Raw genomic sequence first — 12,757 nt, forward strand, 5'->3', positions numbered from 1 at the left:
TTTTTAGAAGTATTAAATTTTATCTTTCGTGAAAAACAATCATTCATAACATTTGACTGCCTAGAAATAATATTAAGTGGATGGAAAAAGAGAGTGAAAAGGAGGAACATGGGAGAGTGGTGTGAGCCTTTTTTTTGGGCGAGTAAATGCCTACTTTCTATCTCAGTAAGAATGGAAGCTGAAACTGAAGTCGATAGTTGAGTCACCTTAGGTGCTATCACCTTGACCTAACCCCATTTCTAATGTGTTGCTATCACCTTTACCATTCCTAGTGCTGTGTCAGCCCATTCCTAGTGCTGCGTAAGTCTTCATATTAATTAATTAATTGCACATTCCATTAATCTATTCAACTTACAATATACACAGGAACCTTCATATTAATTAATGGGAGAACTTTTTAAATGTAGAACTACATATGGACTTAAAAAATCCATCGGTAAAGGTTCTTTTCATTTTGAAAAGCCCTCGTAAAAGTTCTTTTAATTTTAAAAAACCCTCGAATCATCTTGACACAAGATGATAGATATATGACTATGAAAAAAAAAAAAGATTTCGAATCCTGAAAATAATGCATCTTATAGCACATTATCTAAACCGTCCATTTTCAAGATTTTGACACATTTATAAATCTACTTGATTTTTATCATTTTTGGAGTTTAAAATTTTATAATTAGATTTGAAAATAGATTTTGAGATAATCTTAAGAATATTTTACATCAAAATTATATGTCATGATAAAATTTGAGGGTGCCTTATGGTTTAAGGTTGCAACCTTATTAAAACCACACCCTTAATCAATTGCATTTCCATTAACATATTAATTTTACAAGCTACAAGAACATTACAAGGAGAACGCTTAGGCATTGAATAACCTAATCGTTGATAAACATAAAATAATGTATCTTTTTTTTTTCATGAAGAGCCCGGTGAAAGATTTACAATCGGATTTGTTTGTATTTTATAGGGGCCAAGGCGGAGGTTTTAAGAATGGATCTAGTGTAAGAAACGGGCAAAGAGAGCAGCTTCTTGGCCTTGTTGACATAGGCTCTCTTTGAAAACACATCGTAGTCGTTGGCCTGAATCTCATCCAGAATCTGACGGTATATCAACAATGCTGCCCAAACCTATAATCCCAAAACACACAATACAGTTAGCACTAACTCCTTCCTCTCTTTCTCTCTCTTCCAATTGATCATCTGGACACTCTCTCTCTCATTAATCATCTCCATTCTCTCTCTTTCCAATTCATCATCTCACCTTCAAATATGTTGGTGGATATAAATGATTTCTTGTCCTAAAACTAAGGGTCCAGTTTGTAAGGCTCTAAACCATCAAACTAGAGCCTCATCGACAGATTTATAAAAATGAATAATAACATATATTATTTTCAAACTTGAAATCCATTTTTTTCTCATGTCCATGCATCTTGATGTCGAGATGATCAATTTAAAGATATTTGGGCATCAAGACAACCTCTGAAATTTTTGAGAGAGACTCAAATTTGATTGTTTAGAGCCTCCGCTCTATATAAATTTTTCCCTAAAAATAACACATATTGTGACACATTGTCTTAACGGTCTCTTTTAAAAATAATAATAAGCATTTAAAAATCTGCTTGATCTACATCATCTTTAGAGCTTTAAAATTCATAATTAAGGGTAGAAATATATTCAAGTCAATATAAGGGTTTTCTACACAAAAAAATGTGTCGTTTCGCAAGATTTAAAAGTGCACCTTACTTTAATTTTTTGAGGTCACACCTTATACAAGCTTTCTTTGATAAGTACTTTTTTTAATGGATAATTATCGCAAATATACCTATATTTTAACTTAATTGAAAAAAAAAAAACCCATCTTTCAAAAACCACACCTACACCCTTTTTTTTCATTTTCGAGTTTTCTTAGACGAAAATGAACTTCACGAAAGTCATTTTACCGTAATTTATATTAAACGAAAATGACCTTCACATAAGTCGTTTTATCGTAATTTATATTAAATTTTAAAATAATTAAAATTCCGTAATAACTTGAAGTAGTAATATGGTAATTAAAATACTGAAATAACTTGAAGCACTATTAAAGTACTTTAAGAACCGTAATATATAACATTTTCTTTACGGCATTCTTTCTACCATAATGTTTCCATTTTATACGATACTTTAACTACCGTAATGTTTAACTCATTTTATTCGGCACTTTTAATCCCATGTACCCCTCTTTCTTTCAACTTTCCCCTCTATCTCTCTCAATCCCCCCAACAAACCATCTCTACGCCTTTCAACTCTCCCTCCCGTCCTTATCTCTATTTCATCTACATCCACCCTAAACCTTCTTTCTTTCTTTCTCTCCACGCCACTTTTCTCTCACAAATATCTCACACACGTAAAACCCCTCTCTTCCAAGTCTCATCTCTCTCTCTTTCTTTACGGCATTCTTTATACCGTAATTAGGCACCATGTATGGCTTTGGCATTCTTTCTACCGTATATGGCTTCCTTCTGGACCAACGAGGGGGATGAGAGAGAGATAAAACTTGAGAGAGATAGGGGTTTTACGTGTGAGGGGGAGGAGAGAGATAAAACTTGAGAGAGATAGGGGTTTTACGTGTGAGAGAGAGATAGGGGTTTTACGTGTGAGAGAGAGATTTAATAAAAAAGTAGGGCAAAGAGAAAAAGAGAAAGTTTAAGGCAGATAGAGATGAAATAGAGATAAAGACGGGCATAAGAGTTGAAAAGGATAGAGATGGCTTGTTGGGAGGATTGAGAGAGATGTAGGGGGCAAGTTAAAGGAAAAAGAGTAAGTGAGATTAAAAGTGCCGTATAAAATGAATTAAACATTACGGTAGTTAAAGTACTGTATAAAATGAAAACATTATGGTAAAAAAAATATCGTAAAGAAAATATTATCGATTACCATACTTAACTACTTCAAGTTATTACGGTATTTTAATTACTGTAACACTACTTCAAGATATTACGGTATTTTAATTACCGTAAAACTTAATATGAATTACGGTAAAACGACTACCGTAAAGGATATTTTTATAAAAAAAAAACCCAAAAATGAAAAAAGAGGGTGTAGATGAGGTTTTGAAAGTTGAGGTTTTTTTTCAATTAAGCTAAACGATAGGTATATTTGCGATAATTACTTTTTTTAAAGGTATGTGATCTCTATAAGGCCAAGTATTATGAAAAAATTAAAAGCTCACCTCAAAACAAGGCCAAGTATTATGAAAAAATTAAAAGCTCACCTCAAAACACTATTCAATTTATATATATACAGAGAGAGAGAGAGAGAGAGAGAGGGGGGAGTAATGACCCTCCCACACCCATGTGTGTAGGTAGGACCCTAAAAGATTATCATTAAATTTGGAACAAATTTCTAAAAAAATCCAATCACACACTCATGTGATAACTTTTTTAGAGATTCGTGTTAAATTTAATGGTGATCCTTTGAGGTCCTACACACATTGGTGGGAGAGGGTCCTATAACATCATTACTCTATATATATATATATATATATATATTCTATTGAACAATGATTTCATGCAACCGTTGTATAATAATATGATGCAACAACCTTAAAAAACCATCTTATGGTAATTTGTTTGATCCAATTTTTGAATATTCACTCTTTTCATTCTGATGAACAATCAAAAAAAAAAAAAAATTGAAAACACAACCTAGAAAGTATTTTTTTTAACCCAATTAATATAAGCCGTTCATTTTGGTGAGATGCTTAAATCTAGACCTTAAAAGGATTTTTTCATTTCTAATTTTTTTGAATGGCTTTATTGTCATTAAATGAACAATGTTAAAAAAGAAAAAAATTATTTTGAATTTATAAAAGCTAAGATCTTGAAATTCACAAAATGAATGATCTAGATTCATTTTTGGAAGGGACTTGTTTTGACCATATCTAAGGTTCAAATTGAATTTTTTTTTTTTTTTGGAATTGATTATTGAAGTGAAGAGAGAGTGTGCAAAATTTAAAGTCATACAAATACCAGAAACATGGTTTTCTAGAAGTGTCGTTGCCTTATACTATAATACAACCGCTGCATTAGATCAATGCTTTATTTTATATATATATATATATATCTTAAGGCTTGAAAAACCTAATTTTTTCATATTCATATTGGTCAAGAGATGATCGATTTGAAAGTTTTCGACTCCAAAACTACAATTTTCGGTTAGATTTGAAATGCATTCATAAGGCCTAGGCCTTATTTTCACATTTTCCTTATTTAATTACTTTGGAACAACAATCCTGGGTGTCCTAATATAGTGGTTTTATGCTAAAAGAAAAGTAAAGCCACACCTAAAAACCGCCCTGAAAAATGCCGTGATATTGTTAGAAACCTTTTTGACAGCTAAAAAAGTATTTCTTCTGTTCCACCCTTATTATAAAATTTCAAGCTCTAATAACGATGGAAATCGAGTGTATTAACAAATATTTGAAAATGAAAGTCTAAATAATATTTTATTAGATACACTATTTTTAAGGGTTAAAATTTATTTATTTTAAATCCATAATTGTTGAAATCGAGATAATTGTTGAGATCGAGACAATTAATTTGAAGGTTTTTTTGGACTTAAATAAAAAGCTAACCTTTTACCTTATTGGTTTGACAATTAACACCGCAGAGTTCATATCTTTTTTCCGACTTAAGTACTCTCGGGTATCTTTCGTGAGTCCCTCTTGACCAAATGCTAAATCCATACTCCCAAGGGTCATCTCCATCAGTGATGCAGTAAAGAGTACATTCCACCAACTCTTTCCATTGCCACCCAATCATTGCTATTGCTATTGCTTTGGAGGATGATGAACCTCGTGAGTATTGATTTTCCATAGTTATGAGGATTATGGCATGCTTTACCGTTGAAAAAAGAATCTCTCTCAACATAAAAATTGAAAAGAAATGAGAGCCAAAATTTGATACCGGCCATCTGCTCTCTGGGTTGAGCTCGGGCACGCCCTTCTCGGCTTCATCAAAGTACATTCTTGCCCTCTTGATCTGCCATCTCATAAATTCCCTCCACCTCTCTGTCACCTTCCCCGCAAACACGTCCTCCTCCGAAAGCCCGGCCTGCTTAAGCTCGTCCTGTGGTAGGTAAATTCTCCCCCGCCTGGCACTGAAACTCAAAAATTTCCCCAAATTTTAGTTTATGATATACTCGTTCTCTCTCTCTCTCTACGATATAAGAAGAGGGATGCTGTATTATGATCCTGAGAAAGGGAACGTGTATTATGGTCCTGAGGATAAAAAGTATACCCATTTGGGTTATTACCGCATGCATGTCGAATGATGGATGGTGATGGAGAGAGGGTGAGTGAGACACCCATTTTGGCCATCGATTGTTTTGTTGGGTCCCACTTACCCTATTACCACCGATCGTCAGACGGCGATGTACCATACTCCTACAAATAACATTCTTTAAAGCACAGGGGAATTTTACCAAGAGAAAGCGTACCATAGTCCCATGGTGTATGGTGTACAAGGAATCAATTCTCAAATTCATGATATCAGAAAGCACTAAAGCAGAGACTCTTTCTAAAGGAGCCCTCTCACTCATTCCACCTAGGTACTAAGAACAGACTACGGATACCTCTTTGCGGGACCATATGGTTCATACCATGATCCAATGGATTATGGAATAGCAGTACAGTACACCAAGGGGCATCCATTATGCACTCCCAGTGATGAACAGTGGAGATTGGTGAAGGTCCTTGTGGGCCCCACTAAAATTCGTCTCCGAAATCGGTAATAAAAAATGGACAGTGGATTCCTTTTGGAGTACCATATAACATACTTCATTCGATATGCTTCCCCTTTAGACAAACCAGTCAATATTAGATCATGGTAACAAGATTGTCAGAGGGGTCATCAACATGCAATCAATGTTCGGACCGCGATTGACATACAACTGAACTAATGACATGTTTGGGTGGGACCCCACTCTCCCTCCATCACTGTTTGACTTACCAACGACCAGTCATATGATGTATAATTACGAACATCATATTGGTCACAGTATAATCTCTCCTCAATTCTTATGAATAACCCAACAAAATAACAAACAAGATAGTTTGAATGAAATTGTTCTAACTCACTCTTCTCCGATGTCCCTAAGGATGTTAGTGAGCTGATTCGCGATCCCCAAGGCCAAGGCTGCATTATACACGTTCTCTGTTTTTGTACAGGAGTCGGATGCAATGCCCATAACAGGCACACTCATCAAACCAACAGTTCCAGCCACATAGTAACAGTAGAGATAGAGCTCATCAAAGTTCGCATATCTTGACTTCCTGAGGTCCATCCTCATTCCTTCTATCATGTCTTTAAATGGCTGGAAAAAAACGGAACAATAGCTTTTATCTAGTACATGTGGAATATATCTTTTTCTTTTGTGTAAATGTTGAAAATATGCTTATGTAGATAAGTATTGTATGTACATCCTACATGGCATGCATGGTTGCATTGCTTTTCATTATATTTTTTTTTTAAATTTCAAGGAAAATGCTTTTTAGGAAAATTAAGGGAGAACCTTAAGCTATTTCTGTGAGTTTTCTAGGAAATTGAGATATAAATGGATGGTGTAGAAAAAAATTAAAAACAATTGCAAAAGTAGCCTGTTAAGATTATATATTCATTTTGGGTTCTTAATATTACAGGAAATTTTATTAAAAAATATGATATCTCAACAAAATTTCAAAAACCTCTTAATCCCTGTCCTTCTGTATTAAAAGACAAAGAAACGATATGCACCTGTATATCTACAGGGAACTTGGATACAGTATCAGATACTGCTGCATCTAACATATCATAAGGGCGGCCATGAAAGAGATCATGCAACCTCATCTCCCATCTATCTAAAGCTGAAGGTGTTATATGGGAAGCATTTGGGCCATCTACAAGCTCATCGGTTCTTCTACACCAAACTGTAGACAAGGTTGAATATCAGAAGATTAGAAATTTCAGAAGAAAAGCATAATTAAAACTCATAAAATCCAAAATTAAACATCGGAAAAAATCCTGTGTAACCCAGCTCGCCACCAGAGGGGGAGAGAGAGAGAGAGAGAGGTGTTAGAACCATGAGTTGTGAATAATGCATGAATCATGCAAGATATCATGATTGAATAAATCATAGCATGGATATTTATCAATTCATGATCTTGGTGGCCCACCTATGATCGCCTAGAGAGCTCTTTGCTTCTCTGATATAGTGAGCAATGAACCTAGTTCCGGCCAAGATTATATTTACAGTCATCATCAAGATTCTTTTTTGGGTGAAAGTCACCATCAAGATTCCAAACGCAAGTTTCTTTCATTTGGTCATGCAGCCCAATTGAAATAGGGGTAGTAACATATCTGTGACTGTAAAAATCTAAATTAGAGAGAGAGAGAGAGAGAGGACCGGTGTAAAAGGTCTTTTAGAATCCCAGTGCAGCATTTGTTACAATGTTATAAGCTTCCCTCAGAAAGGGCAAATTCTTCATAGAAACCATGTGGGTTTCACATTAAGCATTCAATTGATCATCATATGAACTTCAAATACAGAAGATTTTCAGGAAAGAATACTCCACTTGGAATTAGTTTGACCCATCCTATCAGAGGAATTACAGCTCAAAACTTGACTTATAAACTCATTATAACCCAAAATCCACTCCCTCAAACATTAACAGGGAAGCATAGTCCTGGAAAACATTAAAATCAGCTTCAGATGCGAATTTACACAGGAAATACTGGATCTTAAACAAAATCAAGATTTACTTCAGGACTTCAGGTATTTAAAGAAGGAACCTTCTTTTTATTACCCAGACACATCAAGCAGATGACTTTTTTATATATTCCGAGAATCAATTCCAACAGGCGATGGAAAAACATAGACCACTGTGGTCCTCACTGACCAATAAAACGGAGAGTGGACAGTGGTAAAGAGTCAGATCATCATCGGATCATGACCTGTTCTAGTGGATCCCATATTCTCTGCATCACCATCCATCATTTCATTACATAGTTATGGCCCCAGTGGACCATACTTTCCATAAACTAATTGAGTATACATACCAATTTTTTTCAGAGAATATTTCCTACCTATTAGGGGATCACATAAACTGGGAGGAATACATATCTGGGGGTAGGGGGTTTTTCCCAAGTGTCGAGATCCAATTGGGTAAGGGATACCACATGGTTGAGGTGGTTGGGCAGCATGGAGAAATGGTCTATACACGTATCCCACATGCCCACATGACTTCCTACCTAGAGGTTCATAAACTAAGCACAGTCCCCTCTATAATTAATAAATGATTAGAACCAAATCTGGAGAAAAGCCTAATAAACTAGGTTAGTGTTTCAGATCAGAATCTCTCTCTCTCTCTCTCTCTCTCTCTCTCTCTCTCTCTCTCTCTCTCTCTCTCTCTCTCTCCAAAACAAACTACTAGTCAAATCAGAGCTCAAAAAAACAAGAAGCAAAAACTCAATCACTGACATTCAGGGTCTGATAGAAGATAGTAATAAAGATCTTACAATAAGAAAATCAGGTCAATCCTTGATACAGAGACCTTAGTATAGAAAAAAGTGCTAGTGAACGGATCCAACAATAAAAGAGGTAATTTCATTTTTTTGTGCATATATACTGGCCCAGATGCAACAAGGTTTATATATCATACTAGTCCGAGTTGGCATGAGCTTTTTTTTGTAGATTTTATCAACTATCACTAGCACGGGAAGACAGGAAACAGCAAGAATGTTTTCTAGAAAAATACTAATCCATAATTAGAAGCTTGATAAAGTAGGGAAAGGCTTAAATGATCAATCAAAAACCTGCCATAATTAGAAGTGCAAATAGATAAGAATAAATCAAGAAACCACTGTTGGACACCAAGGGGACAACAAATTTGAAAAAGAAGAAAATAAATATCAGTATCTATACCATTAACAATGAAAAGTCCTTTTGATCCTTAAAGAATGATAAAGATACGAGATATTTTCTATACGTGTTGCTTTTATTACAATATATTCCTGACTTAGCCTTCAACACAAGAGAGAAATAATCTTAGTCAACTTAATTGCACTCCTATTCACATAGTCTCTACAAATTTCGTTTAGGATGGTTGTCATAATCAGCATTGTCGAGAATAAAAAAAGTCCTGATTTCGGAAAAGGCTAAGTCCAGTAGAGTTAATCTAAAAAAGCTAACATATTTCTGGAAATTTTATAGCAATCAATTTAAAGTGCCATGAAGAATTTCTCACTCAAATTATTGTAGTTTGCACTTATTTTGGTTAATTTAGTTTTCAGCAGAATGATATTTTGGTCACGTAAGGAGCATTCTTCTTTGTAAGAGATTATAATTTTGAACATATTCATGTCTGTGTGCATATTTGCCAATATGAAATTATAAACATGCTATTAATTTGGACATCCTAATATGAGATTATTTTAGCACTAGCAAATCTCCAGGGGTTCATAGCCAAAGTTAGTGCACATTCTGCAAAAGCCTATGATAAGCATTACTAACACATGAATGTTTCGAGGATAGAACTATTCAATACAATGTAAGGAAAATCATAATTCAGATGAAGCCAAGTATATAGAAACATGGAAAAGACATCACAATGACTTCAATGACACTTCAATGCTATATTAAAGAAGTAAATGACAAAATAAACTTTCATAACTACCTGTAAAAAGAGGCCAAAAATGACGGATGACCGTATGATATGTGGGTATCTAAAATAGTGTCCATCATCTTATGATATATGGGTATCTAAAATAGTGTTCATCATCAAAACTAAAGCTAGATTCCAATGGCAGAGACCGTAGTTCCTGCTATGGCAGCGTAAACATCAAGGTCAACAATGAATAAATATATGTATTAATGCTATAGAAGGCACACTATTTTTCATAGCGGATGACATCCTTTTATTTTTCATTCAAAGCAGATAACAACAAATCCAACATCACGGGAGAGACATGGCTATAATACTTCGGTCAACATTGGAGATCAGTTGCATGATAGAATAAACAAACAGAATCTTCTTAAAGCAACAAGTTGACTCTCTTATATGAAAGAAGATGAAAACAGGACACCATTTAAATAAGTTACATACAAGAATCTGCCAATTGGCTAGTAACAAGGTAATGTTAAAAGATGAGGATTAATCCATTCATTTATTTTCTGGAATAATTTTTTGGAAAATCGGATGAACTCCAAGCTATACAAAAGATGTTCCCTGAATTACTGGATTTGGCCATTCAGGCTTTATTTGGCAGAAGAAAAGGAGGGGAAAAAATAAATAAGAAACTGGTCCCCCGGATCTTTTAGTAAGGCAACAATTTACATTGCCACAGGTTCCAAGGTCTACTGTGAGCTCAGACCAACAGCCACAAGGATCTGACAGTGGGTTGAATAAGCAAGAAATATATCACAGGACACTGATTCCTTAGGTAAATTCTTTTACTTCTCGATCAAAATTTCCTTGAGGAAATTCTTTCAGTTCTCCACCAAAATACCTGAAATGCTCAAGGAAAATAATAATTATATTCAAAAGTCTAAGGGATCTCTTAGTGCGTTTGTTTTGGATCCTACAATATGAGGTAGTGATGTTACACCTGAGGCAAAGAGGAACATAAAGGCAAAGCCCACAAAGAGTTTATCCTCCTAAGCAAAAATTGCAAAATTGATTCCCGAAACCTGGTGTTGAACAGAGCAAAATATTTTAAAGGAGGCATTTTGGTCTGTCACATTCTTTAACTCTCTTCCCACATTTTAGATGAAAGCAAAATCCAAAGGATGCCTTACAAATTAGATTTTGAGATAAACTGATTCAAGTAATTACCATAGATAGCCCAGATAGCTCTTCGCCTCTCAGGGGTCATGAGTAAAGTGCCTGCAAAGATAAACAACTGAGTCAAAATTACCGTAATTTCAAGGTGCCATCCGTTGAGATGCAAATCTGAAGTACCAACTCAAGCTTCAGCAATTCAGTCACTTTATAATCCCCATTTCTAGAACAAATATAAACGAACGAGACATGGAAAATGGATAGAAGAGAAAAATCCAAAATTTAAACTCACATATACATAACCAGAAAACCACTAAGTAGGGAAATCAAAAGCTCCTTTTCTTTATTTGATCCTTAAATCATAAGATCCAACAAGTAGTAATGTAGAACTCGGATTATGTGGCTCAAGCTGAAATGCAAGATATGACCCCAAATTTAACAAGCAAGATATGACCCCAAATTCACCACCCATAACACTAATTTTACAAAATTATTACGACAATTTTACCTCCCATCAACAAATTTCTATATTTTTTTTTAAAAAAAAAAGAAAAACAATTCAATAATTAAGAAAACTCCGAAAAGTTATTACCAAAAAAAAAACAAAAACAAAACAAAACAAAAAAGATAAGAAGGCTAACCCAGGTAAAAGGTCTTTGCATATTCTGCACACACTTCTCCACATCTATCATAAGCTTCATTGAGCACTTGTAAACTACCATGAGCCACCATTTCTGGCCTTACAACGAGCACTGATTTTGATCTCACCTGCTCTCTCACTAGAGCAGCCTGCTTGAGCACCACATCATAGACCTTTCTCTCTGATGACAAGGCGGCTTCTTTAGGTGGACTAGCAACCATGCTTGCATAAACAGAGAACCCATTCTTTTTTTGTCGAAGCCTTTTATCGAAACCAAGACTTGCGTTTTTTAACAGTGTCTTTGTAGTCCATGAAACTTGCCCTGTCTCTTGAATTGAATTAGAAAACCCTAGATTATTGGGATGTTCAGTGGGTGAGACAACCCACAGTAAAGTAATTGACATTATGAAGTGTGAAGAAGCCTAATTCTCCAGAAATCTCTTCTTCTCTAAATTCAAAAGCATGAATGAATCAGGTTAGGTGGGTTTCCTGGTTCAAATGGCGATGAAAACCCATTGTAATTGAAGTTTCCCGGTCACAAAAGCTTCAATCGCTAAGAACCCACATGGAGACTCTCTCTCTCTCTCTCTCTCTCTCTCTCTCTCTCTCTCTCTCTCTCTCTCTCTCTCTCTCTCTTCTGGTATTCGAATATGAATTCCAAGCCCCAAAACCCACTTGAAATTCCCTGTAATATACCTTTCTCTCTCTACAACAAGCAATGGAGTAAATGAGCTGGAAATGGGGGTTTTCTAGCCAATGAATCTACAGGAGAAATGTAAGGTTTATTCCAGCACACAGCAGAGGTTCTCTGCTCCACCCGCTCAACTTCGGAGTATATACGGCATATACCAAAAGTAACAGAAAAAAGCAACCTGTTTTGAATCTCGACCACTAAGCAGAAACCGCCATTAAAGTACTGCCCCCTTGCATGTCAACCTCTTCTGAATCGTGACCCCCAAAAAGGAATAGCAATGGCCTCCCCTGAAAAGACTCTTGGAGCTTTCCCAGCACTTTAGAGAAAGCCCACACCACAATCCACAGAGACAGCTTGTTTCCTTGTCATCCCTGTTTCTGCCATTAATTCCCTCTCTTTCTCTCTCTACAACTCCCTCTGTACCTTCTTAAAGGAAGCCCAGACCACATGCTTGTCTCCTGCTTCCCCTAACCTCTCTCTGTCTCTTTCAATGTCTCTTCATACTTAAAAGCAGGCACACATGTACAACAGTGACTGTATTCCACTCTCTCTCTCTCTCTCACTCCACTATTTCTCTCTCTTCTCGTATCTCTACCCCGTCTCACTCCCTCTCACTACCATTTTCTCACTCC

At 35.6% G+C, this 12,757-nt stretch overlaps 1 protein-coding gene across 2 annotated transcripts; it reads right to left on the reverse strand.

Annotated features, from left to right (window-relative positions):
- Window positions 1-790: 790 nt before the first annotated feature.
- LOC18445377 (phytoene synthase 2, chloroplastic) lies at window positions 791-12,248 on the reverse strand. Of its 2 annotated transcripts, none has more exons than XM_011629187.3 (6): window positions 11,433-12,248; window positions 10,846-10,896; window positions 6,770-6,942; window positions 6,115-6,350; window positions 4,943-5,135; window positions 791-1,124 (listed from the first exon to the last, which is right to left on the reverse strand). In XM_011629187.3, the coding sequence occupies exons 1-6, from the start codon at window positions 11,833-11,835 to the stop codon at window positions 936-938; spliced, it is 1,245 nt and encodes a 414-aa protein (XP_011627489.1). In that variant the 5' UTR covers window positions 11,836-12,248; the 3' UTR covers window positions 791-935. The 2 variants fall into 2 exon arrangements, with proteins under 2 accessions (XP_011627489.1, XP_088703334.1); XM_088847208.1 differs by having other exon boundaries at window positions 4,619-5,135.
- Window positions 12,249-12,757: the final 509 nt, after the last annotated feature.

Source organism: Amborella trichopoda, chromosome 9 (genome assembly GCF_054954075.1).
Source record: "Amborella trichopoda isolate Santa Cruz 75 chromosome 9, AtrichopodaSantaCruz75HAP2 v2.0, whole genome shotgun sequence".
In the NCBI taxonomy this organism is placed as follows: domain Eukaryota; kingdom Viridiplantae; phylum Streptophyta; class Magnoliopsida; order Amborellales; family Amborellaceae; genus Amborella; species Amborella trichopoda.

Excerpts from the sequence above, each read along its gene's own strand:
- LOC18445377 (XM_088847208.1), bottom strand. The coding sequence starts at position 11,835 with ATGTCAATTACTTTACTGTGGGTTGTCTCACCCACTGAACATCCCAAT. Across the intron at positions 6,351-6,769 it reads AGTTCCCTGTAGATATACAG|CCATTTAAAGACATGATAGA; the intron begins GTGCATATCGTT and ends GTTTTTTTCCAG. Across the intron at positions 1,125-4,618 it reads TTAATTGTCAAACCAATAAG|GTTTGGGCAGCATTGTTGAT; the intron begins GTAAAAGGTTAG and ends TTGGGATTATAG.